Source organism: Carcharodon carcharias, chromosome 19 (assembly GCF_017639515.1).
Source record: "Carcharodon carcharias isolate sCarCar2 chromosome 19, sCarCar2.pri, whole genome shotgun sequence".
In the NCBI taxonomy this organism is placed as follows: Eukaryota; Metazoa; Chordata; class Chondrichthyes; order Lamniformes; family Lamnidae; genus Carcharodon; species Carcharodon carcharias.
Window position 1 is genome coordinate 111528320 of NC_054485.1, and position 23949 is coordinate 111552268.

At 45.7% G+C, this 23949-nt stretch overlaps 1 protein-coding gene across 6 annotated transcripts in view; it reads left to right on the forward strand.

Annotated features, from left to right (window-relative positions):
- Window positions 1-23949, forward strand: part of csnk2b (casein kinase 2, beta polypeptide) — a 66318-nt gene that overhangs the window by 37735 nt on the left and 4634 nt on the right. For all 6 annotated transcript variants that reach the window (XM_041213513.1, XM_041213514.1, XM_041213516.1 and 3 more), the window contains exons 4-6: window positions 1283-1398; window positions 11059-11134; window positions 14218-14407. In XM_041213513.1, coding sequence (XP_041069447.1) covers window positions 1283-1398; window positions 11059-11134; window positions 14218-14407 — 382 coding nt within the window. The remainder of the gene's footprint in view (window positions 1-1282; window positions 1399-11058; window positions 11135-14217; window positions 14408-23949) is intronic.

Below are 23949 nucleotides of genomic sequence, written 5' to 3' on the forward strand. Positions count from 1 at the left end.
CAATGCCTACATCCCATAATGAATGGATAAAAAAATAAATCCTAATATTCATACGCAGCCCATGTCTGTGTTCCAGCAGCTGGTGTTGCCCTAGATGCTTTAAAAACCTTCTGAAAAACCTAATGTGCATGAAAATCCACAGCAAACTGCACTTTAAGGAAGTAACATGCATATGTGCCTAAGCTTTGAGTGAAGACTCAACTGAGATTACAGAACTACCAAGTGTTCCAAGAACGTTTTGAGTGAGTAAATTATTTGAGTATCCCCTGAATCCACAGCTCACTTATTGTTTTTGTGGCAGTATACACAGCAAACATTCTCTGCCTTAAGCAGCATACTTCAGTGCACAATATACTACTTGTGCATGGCTTCTAATTCCATTGGTGACCAACCAGTTCATCTGACCTTGGTGTGCAGCTCTGAATGTTCTCTCCAGACATACCTTGAATTTGGAAGGACTGAATCTTAACCATCCCATTAAGATATCTCTCTCGGTTCATAGGATTTTATAGCACAGAAACGGGCTATTCAGCTCAACTGGTCCCATGCCTGTGTGTACGCTTCCCATGAGTCTCCTCCTCTCACCCTAGTTCTATTTCCTTCTCCCTTTTGTTTATCCAGCTTTGCCATAAATGTGTCTGTGCTGTTAATTGTATCAATTGAGATTAATTAATGACAAATGGGTAGAGGGCATTGATTGGTCACTTGAGCACATATAAAGAGAGACTTGCGCAGGGGTAGAGTGGAGTCAGGAGATATATACCTTTAATATTTCGCTCCGTGAATAAATCTATTCCAAGTAAAGACTGGCTTTGGTTTCTTCTTACAATCCCGTTAGTCAGTTGTTGAAACATGTGCTGTTCACCACATCAACCGCCCCTTCTCATACTCTGGGTGAATTCTTGAAATCCCTATTGGATTTATTTGTGACTAGCTTACATGACAGCCCCAGAGGCACAGGTTGAAACATCTCTCTCTACCCTGGCAAATCCTTTGTTAATTGTAAGGACCTCTATCAGATAATATCCCTTCTCTTTTCTGGTGGGAAAATGCCCCACCCTGTTCAGGCTTTCCTTATGGGGCTATTTGTTACTGACAGTTTAAAGATTTTTAACTCTATTTCGAGAACTGACGTTTGTTAAATCAGGTGGGCACAGTATGAAACTTTTTTTGTACTCCCTGCACTAGTTCACTGAAAACATGCTGGTGGGAGAACTATTTGCTTTGGAGAGGTAGTGTGTTAATGTGACCTTCTCTGACATTTCAATGTCCCTGTTACCAGATGAGGAGCTGGAGGACAATCCAAACCAGAGTGACCTGATTGAGCAGGCTGCCGAGATGCTGTACGGACTGATCCACGCTCGCTACATTCTCACCAACCGGGGAATTGCACAGATGGTAAGTTGACTACAAGGCTTCCCTCCTGAAAGTCAGATGCAGGGACCTTCTCTTGAACATAGGAGACAAAAAGAAACAAAAATTCATAAAAGGCTGGAGACTGCAGTGTAAAGCCTAGAAATGCACAGAGTTGGCGAGAAGTGTGGGCTAATGTTTTGGGTGGGACCTTTCATTGGAGCTTGTCGCCTGCAATATGTGTAAGCATTGTGTCTGAATTGGGAAAGAGGCCAGAAGAAAATTTCCCAGCCCCCCCTGCATTGCAACCCCTATGGTAGAAGGCGGTGCAATGCACTGTGGACTCGTCTTGTAATAATAACCTCGGCCAGCCAAACAGAACAAGACTGCTTCAGAAGGCAAGCTTCCGCTGGCACAGACTTGCCCACTGACCTTGTTTTCTTCATTGAGAATTGGTCATTACAGCAGCTTGAAGCTTTAGCGCACTGAAGGGCCAGAGAGGTGAGCAGTCCCCCATCAGGACCTTTGGATAAGTCAGCGCAGGTATCCACAGAGAGGTTTTGAGATGCTGCCAGCGTTTGTTGAGTTCATGATCACAGGAGCCTGTATTTATTTTTACTGAGCCCCTCCTCCTCCCCAGGCCTTGTCAAGCCTGTTTATGAACTTGGCACCAAGCCATGTTTCTGACGCCATGTCAACTTCCATCATAAAGATCAGCTAGGTCCATCACTTAATATACAAACAAACAAATTAGGAGCAGGAGTAGGCCATTCGACCCCTCAACCTACTCCGCCGTTCAGTAACTACATAGCTGATCTGACTGTGGCCTCAACACCACTATCCTGCCAGTCTCCCCTAATCTTTGATGCTTTATTTGTTCATTTCATGAGATGTGGGTGTCTCTGTCAAGTTCAGCATTTGTTGCCCATCCCTAATTGCCCTTGAACCGAGTGGCTTGCTCGGCCATTTCAGAGGGTAGTTAAGAGTCAACAACATTGCTGTGGGTCTGGAGTCACATGTGGGCCAGACCAGGTAAGGACGGCAGATTTCCTTCCCTAAAGGGCACTAGTGAATCAGATGGGTTTTTACAATAATCGATAGTTTCATGGTCACCGTTACTGAGACTAGCTTTCAATTCCATATTTATTAACTGAATTTAAATTCCACCGGCTTCCAGAATGAGATTTGAACCCATGTCTGCAGAGCATTAGCCTGGACCTCAGGATAACTAGTCTAGTGACATTACCACTACCTTGCTGTCTCCCCCACTTCTCGATTTAACAAGGAATGAATCTACCTCTGTCTTAGAGGATTTAATGACTTTGTGTGTCTCATTTTCTGGGGAAGAGTTCCACAGAGGGGATCTGATTGAAACATATAAAATTCTAATAGAACTAGACAGATTGGATGCAAGGAGGATGTTTCCCCTGGTTGGGGAGTCTAGAACCAGGAGCCACAGTCTCAGGATACAGGGCAGGTAATTTAGGACTGAGATAAGGAAAAATTTCTTCATTCGGAGGGTGGTCAACCTTTTTTTATTCACCCACGGGATGTGTGCTTCGCTGGCTGGGCCAGCATTTATTGCCCATCCCTAGTTGCCCTTGAGAAGGTGGGGGTGAGCTGCCTTCTTGAACCGCTGCAGTCCATGTGGTGTAGGTACACCCACAGCGCTGTTAGGGAGGGAGTTCCAGGATCTTGACCCAGCAACAGTGAAGGAACAGCGATATATTTCCAAGTCAGGACGGTGAGTGACTTGGAGGGGAACTTCCAGGTGGTGGTGTTCCCATCTACCTGCTGCCCTTGTCCTTCTAGATGGTAGCTGTCGTGGGTTTGGAAGGTGCTGTCTAAGGAGCTTGGGTGAATTCCTGCAGTGCATCTTGTAGATGGTACACACACTGCTGCTATTGTACATCAGTGATGGAGGAAGTGAATGTTTGTGGAAGTGGTGCCAATCAAGCGGGTTGCTTTGTCTTGGACAGTGTCGAGCTTCTAGAGTGTTGTGGGAGCTGCACTCACCCAGGCAAGTGGGGACTATTCCATCACACTCCTGACTTGTGCCTCGTAGATAGTGGACAGGCTTTGGGGAGTCAGGAGGTGAGTTACTCATCACAGGATTCCCAGCCTCTGACCTGTTCTTATAGCCACAGTATTTATATGGCTGGTCCAGTTCCGTTTCTGGTCAATGGTAGCCCCCAGGATGTTGATTGTGGGGGATTCAGTGTTGGTAATGCAAGTGAACGTCAAAGGGTGATTGTTGGATTCTCTCTTGTTGGAGATGGTCATTGTCTGACACTTGTGTGGAGTGAATGTTACTTGCCACTTGTCAGTCCAAGCCTGGATATTGTCCAGGTCTTGCTGCGTTTGGACGTGGACTGCTTCAGTATCTGAGGAGTCGTGAATGGTGCTGAACATTGTGCAACCATCAGCGAATATCCCCACTTCTGACCTTATGATGGAAGGAAGGTCATTGATGAAGCAGCTGAAGATGGTTGGGCCGAGGACACTACCCTGAGGAGCCTGTGGAATTCTCTACCACAGAAAGCTGTGGAGGCCGGGTTACTGAGTATATGCGAGAAAGAAATTGATAAGTTTTTTGATATTAGAGGCATCATGGGGCACGGAGAGAAAGTGGGAATATGGTGTTGAGATAGGCGATCAGCCATGATCATATTGAATGGCGATGCAGGCTTGAAAGGCCAAATGGCCTACTCCTGCTCCTATTTTTTATCTTTCTATGATTCACAACTCGGAGAAAAAAATTTCTCCTCATCTCCATCTTAAATGGGAGACCCCTCATTTTTAAATTGTGCTCCCTGCTTCTGGTCTCTCCCACAGGAGGAAATATCCTTTGAGCATCCACTCTGTTATGTCCCCTCAGGATCTCATATTTGCTTCAATGTTGCTCTCCTGTACGCTCACCTCAGCCACCCTCCTCCACGCTATTGTCACCTGCAGACCTGACCAGTCCAGTAATCACCTCTTCACCTCACCATACACTTGGGCTGATTCAAAACCTCTTGTTGCCCTTAGCTTTTCCAGTTCAAAGTCCCGCTTGCCTATCGTACCTGTCCTTGTTGACCTACGTTGGCTGGTAGTTCTGCAATATCTCAAGTTTAAAATTCGCAGTTTTGTGTTTAAATCCCTGTGTGTCCTTTCCCTTCACTATCTTTGTAACAGCCCTAGAATCCCTCCACAGCCCTTTCCTGAGCTCTCAGTGGGATAGTGGGGTTGAGGTGGAAGATCAAGCTGATCGTCTCAAAGGGCCTATTCCTCCTGTTTCTTATGTCTCCTCCTCAAACTCTGGCTTCTTGTACATTCCTGCCACCTTTTCACCATCGACGGCTGTGCCTTCAGCATTCAGGACCCAAGCTGGGGAATTACCTAAACTTTCCTTTAAGATCAACCCCTTCCTGCTATCTCTCTGTTTGACTCCATGTCCACTTGTCTCTCCAAACAACTGAAGATCCCGCATCCATGGTGATTCTAGTGAATCTCCTCTGTACAGTTTGAGATGTTGCATGCTCCCTAAAACACACCTGACATTCAGTGTGCCCAACACTTCAGAGTGTGGAATGGTCAGCATTCTAAATCAGTGCTGAGGGGAGGAAAAGTACTTGTTCAGTTCCCAGGGACAAAAAAAGATAATATTTAGTAGCGTAAAGTTGTTTTATTTATTTATTCACGGGATGTGAGCATTGTTGGCTGGGCCCAGCATTTATTGCCCATCCCTAATTGCCCCTTGAGAAGGTGGTGATGAGCTGCTTTCTTGAACCGCTGCAGTCCATGTGGTTTAGGTACACCCACAGTGCTGTTAGGGAGGGAGTTCCAGGATTTTGTCCATGTGGTGTAGGTACACCCACAGTGCTGTTAGGGAGGGAGTTCCAGGATTTTGACCCAGTGACAGTGAAGGAATTTTGGATATATTTCCAAGTCAGGATGGTAAGTGACTTGGAAGGGAATTGGAGGTGGTGGTGTTCCCATCTATCTGCTGCCCTTGTCCTTCTAGATAGTAGTGGCTGTGGTTTTGGAAGGTGCTGTCTAAGGAGGCTTGGTGAATTCCTGCAGTGCATCTTGTAGATGGTACACACTGCTGCTACTGTACATCGGTGGTGGAGGGAGTGAATGTTTGTGGATGTGGTGCCAATCAAGCTGCTTTGTCCTGGATGGTGTCAAGCTTCCTGAGTGTTGTGGGAGCTGCACTCATCCAGACAAGTGGGGAGTATTCCATCACACTCCTGACTTGTGCCTTGTAGATGGTGGACAGGCTTTGGGGAGTCACGATGTGTGTTACTCACTGCAGGATTCCCAGCCTCTGACTTACTCTTGTAGCCACAGCATTTATGTGGCTAGTTCAGTGCAGTTTCAGGTCAATGTGCTAACTGTATCTCATTCACCTTCTTTATAATCTTTGGACAGTCCTGGGTGTGGTGTGGGAATGGGGAGGCTAGGGATTTCCCTGAATTATTGGGGCATCTTCATTAGTTAAACTCCTGTGGCTGTTTTTCTTAATTCAGTTCAAACAGCAAGATATCTCTCTGGCAAAAGGCACTGGAAATGTAACCATGAGTCACTCAGTTGTCAAGACAGATTTTTGACAGTTTGTGTACCTGAGAGTTGCTCATGTCCAAAATATCAGGAACCTATGAACAGAGATGCACTCTTCCCTAAGGTAAAAGCAAAACACTGCGAATGCTGGAAATCTGAAACAAAAACAGAAAATGCTGGAAAATCTCTGCAGGTCTAACGATGTCTGTGGAGAGAAAACAATTAAAGTTTCAAGCCCTTATGACTCTTCAAAGCTAAAGAGAAGTAAAAATGTAATGAAATTTATACTGTTTAAGGGGTGGGGGGTGGAGGGGGGGTGGGGGTTTGGGGGTGGGGGGCGGCGGGGGCATGGGGTAGGTGAAGCTGGATAGGAGGTCAGTGATAGTTGGAGACAAAGGAGAGATTACCAGAGATTTCATGGATATCAGCAATGTGGTTGACTCTTAAATGCCCTCTGCAATGGCCTAGCAAGTCACTCAGTCACATCAAACCACTACAAAGATTCAAAAAAGGAATGAAACTGGACGGACCACCTGGCATCGACCTAAGCACGGGAAACGACAATGGCCATCGCAGCCCTGTCAATCCAGCAAAGTCTTCCATACTCACGTCTGGGGGCTAGTGCTAAAATTGGGAGAGCTGTCTCTCACTGATTAGTCAAACAACAGCCTGACATAGTCATTCTCACAGAATCATACCTTACAGATAATGTCCCAGACTCCACCATCACCATCCCTGAGTATGTCATGTCCTGCCAGTAGGACAGGACATACCCAGCAGAGGTGATGGCACAGTGGTATACAGTCAGGAGGAAGTTGCCCTGGGAGTCCTCAACATCGACTCCATGAAGTCTCATGGCATCAGGTCCTGCTGAGTTTTCCAGGTAATTCTGTTTTTGTTTTGGATTTCCAGCATCCGCAGTTTTTTGTTTTTATCTCAGGTCAAACATGGACAAGGAAACCTCCTGCTGATTACCACAAACCACCTTCCTTCAGCTGATGAATCAGTGCTCCTCCATGTTGAACATCATTTGGAGGAAGCACTGAGGGTGACAAGGGCACAGAATGTATTCAAACTTCAAAGTCCATCACCAAGAGCACTGCTACTGACCAATCTGGCTGAGTCCTAAAGGACATAGCTGCTAGACTGGGTCTGCAGCAGGTGGTGAGGGAAAAACATATTTGACCTCATCTTCATCAAAATGCCTGCAGCGGATGCATCTGTCCATGACAGTATTGGTAGGAGTGACCACTGCACAGTCATTGTGGAGACGAAGTCCCACCTTCACATTAAGGATATCCTCCATCGTGTTGTGTGGCACTACCACCGTGCTAAATGGAATAGATTTTGAACAGATTTAGCAACTCAAGACTGGGCATCCATGAGGCGCTGTGAGCCATCAGCAGCAGCAGCATTGTACTCGAACACAATCTGTAACCTCATGACCCAGCATATCCCCCACTCTACCATTAACATCAAGCCAGGAGATCATCCCTGGTTTAATGAAGAGTGCAGGAGGGCATGCCAGGAGCAGCACCAGGCATATTTAAACATAAGCTGTCAACCTGGTGAAGTTATAACACAGGAGCACATGCGTGCCAAATAGCATAAGCAGCAAGTGATAGACAGAGCTAAGCAATCCCACAACCAACGGTTCAGATATAAGCTCTGCAGTCCTGCCACATCCATTCGTGAATGGTGTTGGACAATTAAACAACTCACTGACTCCACAAATATCCCCATCCTCAATGATGGAGTAGCCCAGCACATCAGTGCAAAAGATAAGGCTGAAGCACTTGCAACAATCCTCTGCCAGAAGTGCCGAGTGGATAATCTATCTCGGCTTCCTCTGGAGGTCTGCAGCATCACAGCTGCCAGTCTCCAGCCAATTCGAGTTACTCCATGTCATATCAAGAAATGGCTGAAGGCAGTGGATACTGCAAAGACTATGGGTCCTGACAGCATTCCGGCAATAATACTGAAGACTTGTGCTCCAGAACTTGCTGCACCCCAAACCAAACTGTTCCTATACAGCTACAACACTGGCATCTACCCGGCTAAGTGGAAAATTGCCCAGGTAGGTCCTGTACACAAAAAGCAGGACAAATCCAACCCGGCCAATTACCACCCATCAGTCTACTGTTGATCATTAGTAAACTAATGGAAGGGGTCATCAACAGTGCTATCAAGTGGCACTTGCTTAGCAATAACCTGCTTACTGATGTCCATTATGGGTTCCACCAGGGCCACTGAGCTCCTGACCTCATTACATCCTTGGTTCAAATATGGACAAAAGAGTTGAACTCCCAAGGTGAAGTGAGAGTGACTGCCCTTGACATCAAGGCAGCATTTGACCGAGTGTGGTATCAAGGAGCCCTAGCAAAACCAGAGTCAATGGGAATCAAGGGGAAAACTCTCTGCTGGTTGGAGCCATACCTAGCACAAAGGAAGATGGTTGTGGTTGTTGGAGGTCAGTCATCTCAGCTCCAGGACATCACTGCAGGAGTTCCTCAGGGTAGTGTCCTCGGCCCATCCATCTTCAGCTGCTTCTTCAATGACCTTCCTTCCATCATAAGGTCAGAAGTGGGGATGTTTGCTGACGCTTGCACAATGTTCACCATTCGCGACGACTCAGATTCTGAAGCAGTCCATGTCCATTTGCAGAAAGACCTGGACAATATCTAGACTTGAGCTGACAAGTGACAAGTAACTTTCAAGCCACACAAGTGTCAGGCAATGACCATTTCCAACAAGAGGGAATCCAACCATTCCCCCCCTTGTTCAATGTTCAACGGCACTACCATCACTGAATCCCCCACTATCATCATCCTGGGGGTTACCATTGACCAGAAACTGAACTGACTAGCCATATAAATACTGTGGCTACAAAGAGCAGGTTGGAGGCTAGGAATCATGCGATGAGTAAGTCAACTCCTGGCTCCCCAAAGCCTGTTCACCATCTGCAAGGCACAAGTCAGGAGTGTGATGGAATACTATCCACTTGCCTGGATGAGTGCAGCTCCCACAACACTCGAAGCTTGACACTATCCAGCACAAAGCAGCCCACTTTATTAGCACCACATCCACTCCCTCCACCACCGACGTACAGTAGCAGCAGTGTGTACCATCTACAAGGTGCACTGCAGGAATTCACCAAGGCTTCTTAGACAGCACCTTCCAAACCCATGACCACCACCATCTAGAAGGACAAGGGCAGCTTGTACATGGGAGCACCACCATCTGGAGTTTCCCCTCCTATTCACTGACCATCCTGACTTGGAAATATTCCTTCACTGTTGTTGGGTCAGAATCCTGGAGCTCCCTCCCGAACAGCACTGTGGATGTACCTGCACCACACGGACAAAATCCTGGAACTCCCTCCCTAACAGCACTGTGGGTGTACCTGCACCACACGGACAAAATCCTGGAACTCCCTCCCTAACAGCACTGTGGGTGTACCTGCAACACACGGACAAAATCCTGGAACTCCCTCCCTAACAGCACTGTGGATGTACCTGCACCACATGGACAAAATCCTGGAGCTCCCTCCCTAACAGCACTGTGGGTGTACCTACACCACATGATCTGCAGCGGTTCAAGAAGGCAGCTCACCACCACCTTCTCAAGGGCGACTAGGGATAGGCAATAAAAGCTGGAACAGCCAGCGAAGTCCACATTCCGTGAATGAATTAAAAAAAACTGTTACATCTCTAACCTTACCCAGCTCTGATGGAAGGTCATGGACCTGAAGCATTAACTCTGTTTCTTGCTCTCAGCAGATGCTGCCTGACCTGCTAAGTTTTTCCAGCATCTTCTGCTTTTAATTGCTGGAGAGCTGCTTCATGTGAGCACCCCCTTGTGTGCTGAAGCTGCCAACATGTACATGTTAACTGATCTATTTTGCTGGTGGTGAGGTGCAGAGATTGATTCTTGGAAAGGAGCTGGATTGGGGAAGCTAGTCTTGCATGCGCACAATGCAGCAATCCTACTGTACAACGGTCAACAACAGACCAGAATGTAATGACTCTGGAATGATCTAAAACATAAGAATTTACAACCCAGAAACAGGTCATTTGGCCTAACTGGTCTGTGGCACTGTTAATGCTCCACACAAGCCTTCTCACATTTTACCTTATCTCACCCTATTACCATCTCTCATGTATTCACCTAGTTTCCTCTTAAGTGCATCTATACTGTTTGCTTCAACTGCTCACTGTGGTAGTGTTCCACATTCTCAACGCACTCTGGGTAAAGAAACTTCATCTTGAATTCCCTAATGAATTTATTCATGACTATATTTTATTTACGGCTATTAGCTTTGGACTCCTGCATAAATGAAAACACCTTCTCCATGTATACCCTATTGAGATCTTTCATAATACTGAATGAGTTCCATCAGGCCAGCCCTGAACCTTGCCTTTTCTCAAGAAAGGAGCTCCAGCCTGCTCAGCCTTTCCTGATGTGCATAACAGCTCAATCCCAGTGTCCTCCTTGTAAATCTTTTTAGATCCACGCCAATTCTCAAACTTTTACCTAATTAAAACTCATTTGAGATGATGCTCCCAGTTAAAGGGGGTTGAAATGCTGCTGGTTATGGCCTCCAGTTTCTCTCAGTGGGGCCTGGTTTAACCCAGAGCACTAGGTGGCTGTTGGCTAACATGTCCGGCCACCTCTTTGCGAGCAATAAATACACAACGATTTGCCCCTGTTGACCAAGGACGCAGATTAGCAGCCAGTGACTCTCTCATTGCTTTTTATTTGTTGGCTATTTTCTGCCTATGCACTGGTTGGCGAACAATTCCACGCATTCGGGCAGTAGCCGGACAACTTTGACCAGTCTTAACGAGTGTACGGAAACTATTTGTTTGTGGGAATGATTAAAGCTTGCTCATTATGTGTATGTCCATGTGCCTTCACAAGGACTAAAAAGCAATTCCACTGAGACATAAGAGCAGAGGGAGGCCCTTGGAGCCTGTTCTGCCACTTAATTAGATCATGTATCGTTACCTGCCCTGGTTCTTAAGTTCTAGTTTGGCTAAGGGACTAATCAGTCTCCATTTGTAAATTTTTATTGACCCTTCCCACAATCTCAACAGCTTTTTACTGTGAATAAAAACCGTCTCTTGCTGTTCCTAATGCATGTTATGTACTTACTTTCAGCTGGAGAAATACCAGCAGGGAGACTTCGGCTACTGCCCTCGAGTGTACTGTGAGAACCAGCCCATGCTTCCTATTGGTAAGTGAAGAACAAGCTTGCAGCATGAGCGACTTCCATTCCCATGGACATTCCAAAGTGCTTTACAGCCAAGAGAATTACTCGAAGCGTAGTCCCTGTTGTAATGTGGAAAACATGCCAACCAGTTTACACGCAGCAAGCTCCAATATCAGCACTGTGGTACTGATCAGAGAATCTGCCTTCAATGGGTGCTCTCCTGGGATAAATATTGGCCAAGGCACTAGGGAAAAACTCTGAGTTCTTCATCACATCATGAAATCTGTTCACGTTCACTAGAGAAGGCAGACAGCGCATCATTTTGATATCTCGTCTGAAAACTGGTACCTCTGACAGTGCAGTGCTCCCTCAGTACTCTACTGGGAGTGTCATCCGAGGCTTTGTTGTCCAGTCTTTAGTCTGGAGCTGAAACCCATGACTTTGTGAGGAAAAAGTTCTAGTGAGCCATAGTTACAGCCAAAGGAACAGCTACATTAAGCTCTGCACAGTTGTGAGTAGTGTTGGAATGGCCAGCTATCCTCCTGCAACTGAGGACGTGACAGCCTGAGTGTGTCAGGGCTGGTCTTTGGAACAGTCATGTCCTCGAGTCAGGAGCTTATAGGCTGAACTCTCACTCCAGAAGTTGAGCACGGAAATCAAGGCTAACGTTCCAGTGCAGCACTGAGTGAGTGCTGCACTGCTGGAGGTGCCATCTGTCGGATAAGAGGCTAAACCAATGCCCAGCCTGCCCCCTTAGGTGAATGGAAAAGATTCCATGAGTCTATTACAAAGAAGAACAGGTGTTCTGGCCAATATTTATCCCTCAGTCAAACCACAAAAGCAGATAATCCTGTTTGGTGAGCTTGCTGTGTGCAAATTGGCTGGCATGTTTCCCATATCACAACAGTGACTATTTCAACAAGTATTTCATTGCAGTAGTGCTTTGGGATTGTTGAGCGGAGTGCTTTGGGATATGCAAACTTTTTTTTCAAAAAGCATTTAATAAAAGTTCACCTTTTCATATGGATTTTGGTGCCCTGGGTGTTTCATGGTGAATGTTAGGAATCAACCAGAGCTCTTGTTAAAGGAACAAGCTGATGTTGAAGTGGGAAGGCAAGTGCACCTTCTTTCCAGATAGGTTGCCTGGCCTTAGTCCTTTGCAATTGTCTTATAAATCCCTCCATAAGTGAAGGTACTCCTTTTGAGCAAGCAAGCACACTGTTAAATTTGATATCTGTCTAACTGAGGTGCTCAATCTGTTCGCCTAATGCTCAGTGATGCTTTTCATATTCTTCATGCGACTCAGTGGTGCTGTTTATTCCGAGTTCAAAAATTGCAGTGGCCCTGTCATTTGCTCCTGAATCCAAATTCACCCAGGTCTTCAAGTTCCTTCTTCCTTCCCTCTCCCCTGAAGGTTCTGGCCCCTCATGGCCGCAATTCCCTAGCTGCTGGTCGTCCTCCAGTACCCCCTGCAGGCAGCGAACAGTGAGAAACTATCATATTAAGGGTGGTATCTCAGTCGCGTCCGACGCTCCCACCCACTCATGCAGTTTTCCAGCTCAGAAAGTGAGGAAGAAATCCATGCTACCAGCCTTTTGTTGTTTGCTTTCTTAACACTCAGCCTGATAGAGATCAGCAAACCATTGAGGTAGGAGCCTGACTTCTCCCTGGCACTTGTGGCTAACGTTACACCCAAATGGTGTGTGCAACTGAACTATTTTTGCATTTTTTCTTTTTCTGTTTTCCCCTCATTTACCGGTGCGCTGCCAACACTGGTGCAAAGTTGGCAATTGAATTCATTACTAGCCATAATGATTAGTTGAGTCATAAGTAACAGCTCCAACATGTATGTGTTGAGCCGTGTCCTGCCTGCGGGATATTTGTCTCCATAATTAGGGTTCCGATGCTGCTTCTTGAGAACACCACCACCACCACCTTTTCCTCTGTGGCTGCAGACAAGCAGCTCCCCATGGTCACTGGGAGTTCACGCAGTCACTTGATGTGTCTCTGCATTAGGTAAACTTTGGTAGCAAACCCAACTCCTGCCAGCCCAGGGGCACTCTGCTGGCTTGAGCCCAGTTTGGCTCTGCAAGAGGAGAATTGGAGTGCCATTACCCCAGGTGAACAAAAGTTGAACTGAGTCCAGGAGTGATCAGTTGTACCGCCACATGAAATTCTGAACTCCTGACTCACTGCTGCTGTTGTTTGCTACGTCTTTCTGCAATGGATACTGCATTTGCAGAATTTAGTATCGTCCGAAAGCACCTGATACTTTGGGAAAGGTTAAAAAGCCAGAGTTGTGGGGGTGGGGGGGTGGGTTTGCCAGAGGGGAGATGTGAATTTTGTTCACGTAGTGAGTTATGATCTGGAATGTAGTATTGCCTGAAAAGGGCATTAGAAGCCACTTACATCTAACTTTTCAACAGGGAATTGGATAAATACAAGAAAATGAAAAATTTGCAAGGGTGTAGGGATAAGTAGGGGAGTAGGGTTAATTTCATAGCTCCTTGAAAGAATTGACATGAACATGGTGGGCTGAATGGCCACCTTCTGTGTTCTATGATTGTTGATCATCCAAGTTCTTTGTAGTTTGCCAAATTCTCAGTAATAGCAACGTGAAGTAACCACTTTTACCTGCTCTGGCAAAAGGAGAACACTGCACATGTTGGAAATCTGGAAAACGATCAGAGAACGCTGGAAACACGGAGCAGGTCAGTCTGGTGACCTTTCATCAGAACTGGAAAAAGTTAGAGATCTAATAGGTGGGATGAACACAAAAGGAAGGTCGGCGATGGGGTGAAATTCAGGAGCAATTGAATGACAGAATTAGCCTTCCAGAGCCAAAGGGAATGGTAATGAGGCAAGAAAATAAACAGAAGATGTGGTTAGAGCAGGTGTGCTGCTGTCTGAAAGAAAAAAATTAGGGGAAAAAGTGGGACGAGCAAAGAAATAGAATCAAAATGGAGCGCAGATTATGATGTGAAATTGTTGAACTTAAACATGGAGCTAACATTTTTATCTCCTTCTGGTGTTGATTAACTTCTAATGTCTTCCCCTCTCTTTGCGCACCCCCCCCCCCCCCACTCCTGTGCTCCCCCCTCCACCAGGTCTGTCTGATATTCCAGGTGAGGCCATGGTGAAGTTGTATTGCCCCAAGTGCATGGACGTGTACACACCAAAGTCTTCACGGCACCACCACACAGATGGAGCTTACTTTGGCACAGGCTTCCCCCACATGCTCTTCATGGTGCATCCAGAGTACAGGCCCAAGAGGCCAGCTAACCAGTTTGTTCCAAGGTAAGAGGGGGTGACGATTGCAGGGAGGGCCAGACGCATGCTACTCTTGAGCAGATAGAGACTTGTGGCTGTGGGATGCTCACTGGAGTCTCTCAGAGAAGTACACCTAAAGCAGCAAGTGGATTATTTCCATTTTCACTTTCTCTCTAACTTAATGCACCAGGCATTGCAGAATGCTCTGGACCAGGTCAGGTGCTAAAACACTGTTTTAAAGCTCCACGTACTAACTCAAACAACGTAGAAGCGAACCAGTTTAGAGGCTTGCTACAGTGGAGCCCCATTGCTTACCGTACCATTCTCATTCAGTGTCCACACACCCAAGCAGTTTACCCAAAGGGTCACCGAATGTCGATCTGGGCAGGTGACTTTGCTGAGCTAATTTCCCCTCTGTCATTCAGGGAGTGCTGATAAACGTGAGGTCCACTGCCAGCCCAATTAAGGTCAGTTAGCTACTCATTAGGTCGGGAAGGGGGACGGGTGTGGTAGCAGAAGTTGGGAATAATCCCACCATCAAAGGAGACTGAAGAGGCTGGGGCTCCCGAAGTAGGTAGAATGTGGATCTTGATACCAAGCCGAGGGGTTGAGGGGAATAACATGGATATCCTTTCAAGTGAAGCTGGATAAGCATGCTAAGGAGAAAGGAAATATAGCAGGTTATATCAGTAGGAGGGGGATTGTACAGAGCATAACCCTGGCATAAGCCCAGTCAGACCTGATGAGCTTTTTCTGTGCTGTAAATTTTAAGGACCAAATCACAGGAGAACTGCCTCGACACAGTGCACCCCTATCTTTTTTTTTTCTCTAAAAGGAAGGGTTTGCAGCTACTTTGCCCCCCCCCCCCCCCAACTTAACTTGGTAAAGCACATGCAGTTGGAAAATGGGGCAACATGATGGGTCAGCAACGCTTTACCCTCCCCGTTTTTTTAAGGAATGCAGACCAGACTGATGGGCTGAAAGCATCCTTTCTCTTTCCCTAAGCACCGTATGTGAAATGAGTTTGCCACAGTTCAGTCCAGTGAGCACTGGTCTGAAGCAGAAGACTAATGTCGCAAAAGCACAGTAGGAGACAATCTTCTGAAGGTTAGTCTGAGGCAGCTTCACAGTGAATCCATGAGCCCGATATCTATTGTGGGAGTGCTGGACACTGGATGCCCCCAGTGCTGAACCAGAATGTTGATATCGGAGCAGTTGGAGGCCATTCAGCCCCTTTTGATCTGCTCTGTCGGTTAAATCCTGGCTAATCTGCACCTGAACTCCATTTACCAAAGAGGTGTTCTTACCTAACAAAAATCTATTAACCTTGGCCTTCAAAGCTCCCAGCATCCAAAGGCTTTTTTTTCTTTTATTCTTTCATGGGATGTGGGCATCGCTGGCAAGGCCAGCATTTGTTGCCCATCCCTAATTGCCCTTGAACTGAGTGGTGGTTTGCTAGACTGTTTCAGAAATCCTGGAGTCACATGTAGACCAGACCAGGTAAGGACATCAGGTTTCTTTCCCTAGAGGAGCATTAGAGAACTGATGGGTTTTTACAACAATCAGCAATGGTTCACCATTAATGGGACTAGCTTTTTAATTCTGGATTTATTAATTGAATTTAAACTCCATCAGCTGCTGTGGTGGGATTTGAACCCAGAAAATTAACCTGGGCCCCTGGATTACTAGCTCAGTGATATTACTGCCTCGCTGCCAGAGAGTTACAGATTTTTAACTATCCTTTGTGTGAGAAAGTGCTTCCTGGTTTTTTTCTTTTTGTTCTCCCCACTCCGCTAAATGACTTGGATCCAAATTTAAGATTCTGTCCCCTTGTTCTGGATCTCCCCCAATCACAGGAGTTGCTTCTTTATCTACCCCATCAATTTCTTTCATTGTTTCAAACACCTCAATCAGATCACTCCTTATTCCTTCACGTTTGAGGGAATAAAAATCACATTTACGCTACCTTTCACCATACTTTAACCCTTAAACCTCTGGCCAGGTTACACCTGGAGTGCTGGGAGCAGTTGTGGGCACCACACTTTAGGGAGGATGTTATTGGCTTTAGCAGGTGTGCTGTATAGATTTACCAGAATGATACCTGGCTACAAAGCTTAAAGCACAAGGAAAGAGATGGTGGAGAAACTAAGGTTGTATTACCTAGAGTTCAGAAGGGTAAGGGGTGATTTGATCAAAGTTTTGAAAATATTAAGCTGTTCTCTATCTACGCTATTTCTACTAGTTGGAGAATGTAGGGCTGGATAGTCAAAAAAATAAGAGCCAAATCTTTAAAGGTAATTACACTAAAAAAGAGCTCATGGCGTAGCGGGGTAACATATTAACATGGATAGAAGATTGGTCAGCTCACAGGAAACAGAGTAGGAATAAATGGGTAATTTTTGGGGTGGCTGCTGTTACTAGTGAAGTGCTGCAGGGATCAGTGCTGGGGCCTCAACTGTTTACAATCATATCAATGACTTGGATAGTGGGGCAATGTATGGTAGCTAAGTTTGCTGATGACACAAAGATAGGTAGGAAAGTAAGTTGCTGAGAGGACATAACCTATCCATATCCTTCTATAGACTAAGTGGGCAAAAAAATGTGGCAGATGGAGTATAATGTGGGAAAGTGTGAACTTGTCCACTTTGGCAGGAAGAATAGAAAAGCAGCAGACTATTTAAATGGAGAGAGATTGCAAAAATTTGCTACAGAGGGATCTGGGTGGCAGTGTACACACAAGAAGTTATTCTGCAGGCACAGCAAGCAACTAGTAAGGCAAGTGGAGTGCTGGCGTTTATTGGAAGGGGCATTGGGAAATGTTCTTGCAGAGCCTTGGTGAGGCCACATCTGGAGTATTGTGTACAGTTTGGTCTCCTTGCTTAAGAGAGGATATAATTGCATGTTTAGGGAGGTTCACTGGATTGATTCCTGGTGGAAAGGGGTTATAGTATGAGGAACGGTTGAGCCTGTACCCATTCGAGTTCATAAGAATGAGCAATATGATCTTATTGAAATGTATATGATGCTCAGGGGACTTGACATGGTGGAAGCTGAAAGGATGTTTCCCCTTGTTGGGAACCGGGGGCAAAGTTTGAAAGTTAGGGATCTCCTTTTTAAGATTGATCTGAGGAGAATTTTTTTTTTCGAGGGTAGTTAGTCTAGGGAATTCTCTACCCCAGAGAGCAGTGCAGGCCCATTCACCGAATATACTCAAGGCTGAGTTAGACAGATTTTTGATCAAGAGAGCTGAGGGTTAATGGGGTGTATGTGTGTTTGGGGAGGGGGCTGGGGGAGCCAGTCAGATCAGCCATGATCTTGTTGAATGGCGAAGCAGGGTCAAGGAGCCGAATGGCCACCTCCTGCTCCTAATTCTTGTGTTGTTGAGTGAAAATAGGAAACAATCTCTACAAACGCATTCGGTGGTAGAAGTTTGGAAATCTCTCCCACAAATTGCAATTGATGCTAGACCCAGTGTTAATTCTAAATCTGAGATTGGTTCACAATCTCATTAAAGGTATTAGGAGAAATGGGGCAATGGCAGGTGGGCATATGGATTTTGGTCGTAGATCAGCCGTCACCTGATTGAATGGCAACAGAACAGGCTTAAGAGTCTAAATGACCTACTCTTGTTCCTACGTACCTAAAACCTGGTATTATTCTAGAGAACCTGCGCTCCCAAGGTCAGTATATCCTTCCTGAGGTGCGGTGCCCAGAACTGAAAGTAGTACTCAAGATGGTTTCTGACAAATGTGCTGTATAACTGAACCATAAGCTCCTTCCCTTTCTGTTCCAATGTTCTTGAGGTAAAAGCCAATACTCCATTTGCCTTTCAGATTGTTTTTTGTACATGTCTTCTACCCTTAAATGACTTGGACACCCATACACCTCCCTCTTGCCACCATTCCTAATTCCTTATTACTCAGAATATAGTCCTCACCACTTATAGTTCATGTATAATGGGCAAATTGTGATAACACGATGGCCGGCACAGCAGGAGCTCATTGAAACTAATTCTTTTCGAGCCTAAGTAGTGCAGCAGCCAATCCCCCTATAACATTTGGCAGATATTAACGCAACTGAGTGTCAGAGTACAACGTGTTTACAGCACTTCAATTATTTGCAATTGGGCATGGTTTAAGATGGTTTAACAACTTAGGCCATTTATGTCTGAAGCTTTACAAAGGACTTGTAGAGAATGCTTTGCTGTTCCTTGGTATTGATAGCATTGTTCTAGTTAGATTATTACAATTCTTGGAAAGGCAGCCAGTTAAACAGGGTAGATCAAAAATTCCAGGAACAAATAATTATGCATCGCAGTTTCACTCAGCCAGTTCCTGTTGCTCTGTTGCTCATCTAGGTGTGAACCAAATCTTTACTTTAATCTACCTGTGCTTAACATTCTCAGAAATGGAAACATTTTCAACTCCTCTCTGCTAAAGGAATAATCAAGCCAGTTTCACAATTCGCAATACTTTTCAAAGATTTGCCTTTGAACCCCAGAGATCTCTTCCTGCTCCCCCTTAAAAATTGTGCCATTGTGTGATGGCTCTCCCAGTCAGATCATTGCTCACTGTGTATCGTGCATGCTCAAGAATGGGCCTGGAGGTGCCATTTTTGGTCCTGAAAAGTACCCAGTCTACCTCATTACCCTGGAAGGCTAAGGTGTCTCAAATTTGAACGGCAGGTGAAGCTAGCCGTTTCATGTTGCTACTGTTTGGTAGCAGTGTGAGTGATATTTTCCACTAACAAGATGCTGCCATTAGGCCAAAAAGACATTCTGCCCTCCATACTTGGGTAACATGGTATATGAATTTCATTGGTATTGTGATGCAAGATACGTGGGCCATACATCCCAGCGATTGATGGATTGTATTAAATGGCACGTCCCTCTGGCTGTTATCAATCAAGCTTGCAAAGTGGCTCAGTTACACTTGCTTGAAGCTGCATATATTCATACACGGGCCTGCCTCTTCAGGCAAAAGAAATTTGTCCAGGCATTATACCTTTTTGGAATTAAACAAAAGCCCAGGGGACAGTAGTTCTCTGGTGCATTCACCATGGCAACACCTCAACCAATCAGAATAGACTTGCCAACAAATCACGCTTTTCTCATGCAGTATAAATTGTTCCCTTTGAAATTTGGTATTCTTGCATCTGTCCTGGTGAGTGCAACACGAAAAGCTTGAACAGCATGTCTTTTTTCAGCACTGCCCCCCCTCTACCTGCCAACCCAAGTCAAAAGGCTATCTTCAGTTCTGTTCGTGCTCATTTTGGCAAACATATTTTGTCAATCGCGTTCGGGTTACTTCTGAAAGCTCATACCGATACAATCAATCCATGGACACCTTTTTTGTCTACCTTATCAGTGACCACCTTTTAAAAAAAATGTAATTTAATTAGTTAAAATTCTTTGACTTAATAAAACACCACATTTGACCCTTTCTGATCAGCTCATACTTTTTCCAACAGGGAAGCAATTTTTTTTTTTAAAAAAAGAGAAAGAAGCCAGGAGAAATTTGGGCAACCAGCTCCTAAGGACCTAGCAGCACGGTTCTGCGCAACTGTGACTACCTGAATGGGCCTGGCCAAATTCCTTTACTTCCACCTGTTGTTATGACATGACAGCTGATGTGTGTCATGTGGACCAAGTCCACATGGGAAATTTGGCGAGGCTATCACAATGGGTTTTGCAATTTGTACTTATTATGAGAAGATTTGGGCATTGAATTCAGAAGTAATGAGTCCACTAACATCTTTAGAGATTTTACAAACTAAATTAAAACATTTATTAACAAAAGAAAAGATTTCAAACACATACTTAAGATTACAGTTGCTTAATGTTATAACAAACCCCAAAATTCCATTCACTGAATGTAAGTTCACAGGCTGCCATGATGGGATTTGAACTCATAGAATGGAATTACATAATGGTTACAGCACAGAAGGAGGCCCACTGTGTCCGAGCCAGGTCTCTGCAAGAGCAACTCAACTAGTCTCTCTCTCTCTCTCTTTCTCCTCTCCCCCCCCCCCCCATCTTTTACCCCGTAGCCCTGCAAATATTTCTCCCTTTAGGTAACAATCCAATTCTCTGTTGAAAGCCTCGATTGAACCTGCCTCCACCCACGCACTCAGGTAGTGCAATCCAGATCCTAACTACTCACTGTGTGTATTTATAAAAAAAAAAAGCTTTGCAGAAGAGTGGTGCGGGCTCGAAACGTTAACTCTGTCTCTCTCTCTCCACAGATGCTGACAGGCTTGCTGAGTTTTTCCAGCACTTTCTGTTTTTATTTTTATTTTTTTTTTAAGTGTTTCCTCAAATTGCCTCTGCTTCGTTTGCCATTGATTTATATCCGTGTCCTCTGGTTCTTCACCCTTCCACCGATGGAACAGTTTCTCCCTATCTGCTCTGTCCAGAGCCGCCTTGATTTTGAACTCCTCTATCAAATCTCCTTCTCATCGAAGGTGAACACAGTCCCAGCTTCCCCTATCCATCCAAGTAACTGAAGTCCCTTGTCCCTGCAACCACAAGGTCGTGAATTTTTCTGCAACCTCTCTTAAAGCCTTCGCATCCTTCCTAAAGTGCGCTGCTCATAATTGGATACAATACTCCAGTTGAGGATGAACCAGTGTTTTCCCGAAGAAGGGTATTCATAAGTTCTTTGCATTTGTACTCTGTGCCTCGATCTTAAAAAGCCCAGGATCTGATTAGCCTTGCTACCTGCTTTCTCAGCCTGCCCTCCAGTGAATTAGGACACGATCTTGCAGGATGGGTTTACTTCCCTTCCTCAAGGCCAGTGTGGTTGCCGCAGTTTTGTTCCCACTCAAGGGCCACCATTGCCATATTTAGCCCTACCTATTGCTGCCTTTATGGGCCATCAGCCCCGAAATTGGAATCCACAACCAAACCAAACTGCTTGCACTGGCAGCTTTTAGCCCACGCACACAGCTATCATGTTCTGCCAATGATTTGGATTTGCTTGAGCAAAACCCCAGTCTGAAAAGTGGAGAGCTGCAGCAGTAAAGGGGCTTCGGTGTGGTGGTTCCTTTGGATAGTAACGGGCAGGTTGGCAGATTTTCTGGTGGGCTTCCTAAGAAGTGGTTTGTCTTTTTTTTTTAATGTGTTCCTGGGATGTGGGTGATACTGGCATGGCCATTGTCTAATGTTTGTCCCTAATTGCCTTTGTGTGGTGGTGAGCTGTCTCCTTGAACCACTGCATTCCATGCAATGTAGATAATGCACGCTGTACTGTTAGGGAGGGAATTTTAGGGTTTTGACCCAGTGTCAATGAAGGAACAGTGATCTAATTCCAGTCAGTATAGTGTCTGACTTGGGGAGGATGGTGGTGGTGGTGTTCCCTTGTGCCTGCTGCCCTTGTTCTTCTGGGAATTAGGTGGTAGGTTTGAAAGGTGCTGTTAAAGAAGCTTTGGCAGGTTGCTATGGTGCACCTGGCAGGTGGTGTACGCTGCCGCTGCCGTGCACCTGGCGGGTGGTGTACGCTGCCGCTGCCGTGCACCTGGCGGGTGGTGTACGTTGCCGCTGCCGTGCACCTGGCGGGTGGTGTACGCTGCCGCTGCCGTGCACCTGGCGGATGGTGTACGCTGCCGCTGCCGTGCACCTGGCGGGTGGTGTACGCTGCCGCTGCCGTGCACCTGGCGGGTGGTGTACGCTGCCGCTGCCGTGCACCTGGCGGGTGGTGTACGCTGCCGCTGCCGTGCACCTGGCGGGTGGTGTACGCTGCCGCTGCCGTGCACCTGGCGGGTGGTGTACGCTGCAGCTGTGGTGTACAGGTGGTGGAGGGAGCAGATGGCACACCATCCACCACCTTAAGCAATCAAGCAGGCAGATTTGTTCTGGATGGATGGTAGCAAGCTCCTTGGATAGGAAATCTGCCACAGAAACAGACACTTGGCCCAATCCATCCATGCTGCCAATTATGCTGCACTTGAGTCTCCTCCTGTCTATCACCATGTAAATCTGGCCAGCATAACCCTCCACTTCCTTCTTCCTCATGCATATCTAGCTTCCCTTTTAAATTCACCTCTTTTGGTTGCTTCACCCATACCCTGCAGTCACGTTCCACATTCTAACCACTCACTGTAACAAAGTTTCTTCTGAGTTCCAGGTTTGATCTCTTGGTGCCAATCTTACGTTGATTGTCTTTAGTGTTCTTCATAAGTGCTGATGTTCCCCGTGTCCGCTGTATCAAAACCTTTCGTGGTTTTAAAGATTTCTATCACGGTTACTCCTCAGCCTTCGCTTTGCAGGAGATAAGACACCCAGGCTATTCATCTAATGTTTCTTGTTCGTCCCTAATTGTTCTCAAGAAGGTGACACTGAGCTGCTCTCCCGAACTCTGCATTTCATGTGGTGGAGATACTCCCACGGAACTGGGAGAAGGAATGGCGATATATTTCCCGTCAGGATGGTTTGAGGCTTGGGGAACGTCCTCCACATTTCTAGTATCGTCCTTCTTAACTTATTTTTGCTCCCTCTCCAGTGCCGCTGTTTTTTTTAATAAGTTGGCAATCAGAATTGTAGGCACTGTTCCAGGCGTGATTTAAGTAAAGTTCAATACAAGTTCAGCATAACTTCAAATACTTGCAGCATAGAATGAGGCTTTCAGCCTGTTGAGATCGCACCAATGCTCTGCAGTTTAATGCAGAGAAGCATGAAGTGGTGCATTCTGATAGGAAGAACAAGGAGAGGCAATACAAAATAAAGGGCTGCAATTTGAGAATGGTTGCAGGAACAGAGAGACTTGGAGAGAGCATTTGTGCACAAATCGTTGAAGCTGGCAGAGCAGGTTTCCTGCCCAGCCCTTTCCCATAACCCTGCAAATGTTTCTCTCTGGGTGCTTATCCAACTCCCTTTTGAAAGTCACAATTGAATCTGCCTCCGCCATACTCTCATAAGGCTTTGCGATCTAGACCCTAATCACGCACTGAGAAAAGGTTTCCTCATGTCACCTCTGTTTCTTTTGTCAATCAGGTGCCCTCTAGTTCTCAATCCTTCTACCAATGGGGGACAATTTCTCCCCATCTATCCTGGCAAGCTCCCTCTTGATTTTTGAACACCTCTATCAAATCACCTCTCGACCTTCTCTTCCCCAAGGAGAACAGTTTATCCAGTCTATCCATGTAACTGGAGCCCCACGTCCCTGGAATCATTCTCATAAATATTTTCCGCTTTCACTCTCCCAAGCCTTCACATCATTCCTAAAATGTAGTCCCCAAAGTTGGACACAGCATTCAACTTGAGGTGTAACTAGTCCTTTTTGATAAATGTTCATTCATAACTTCCTTGCTTTTCTTTTGTTTCTCTATAATATATATATTATACAAACCGCAATCCCATATACCTTTTGTATTGTGTCTATATTATACAAACCCCAAATACCTTTTCTTTTGTTTCTCTATTATACCAGTCCCATATACCTTTTGTATTGTTTCTCTATTATAGAAATCCCAATCCCATATACCTTTTGTATTGTGTCTCTATTATACAAACCTCATATACCTTTTGTATTGTGTCTCTATTATACAAACCTCATATACCTTTTGTATTGTGT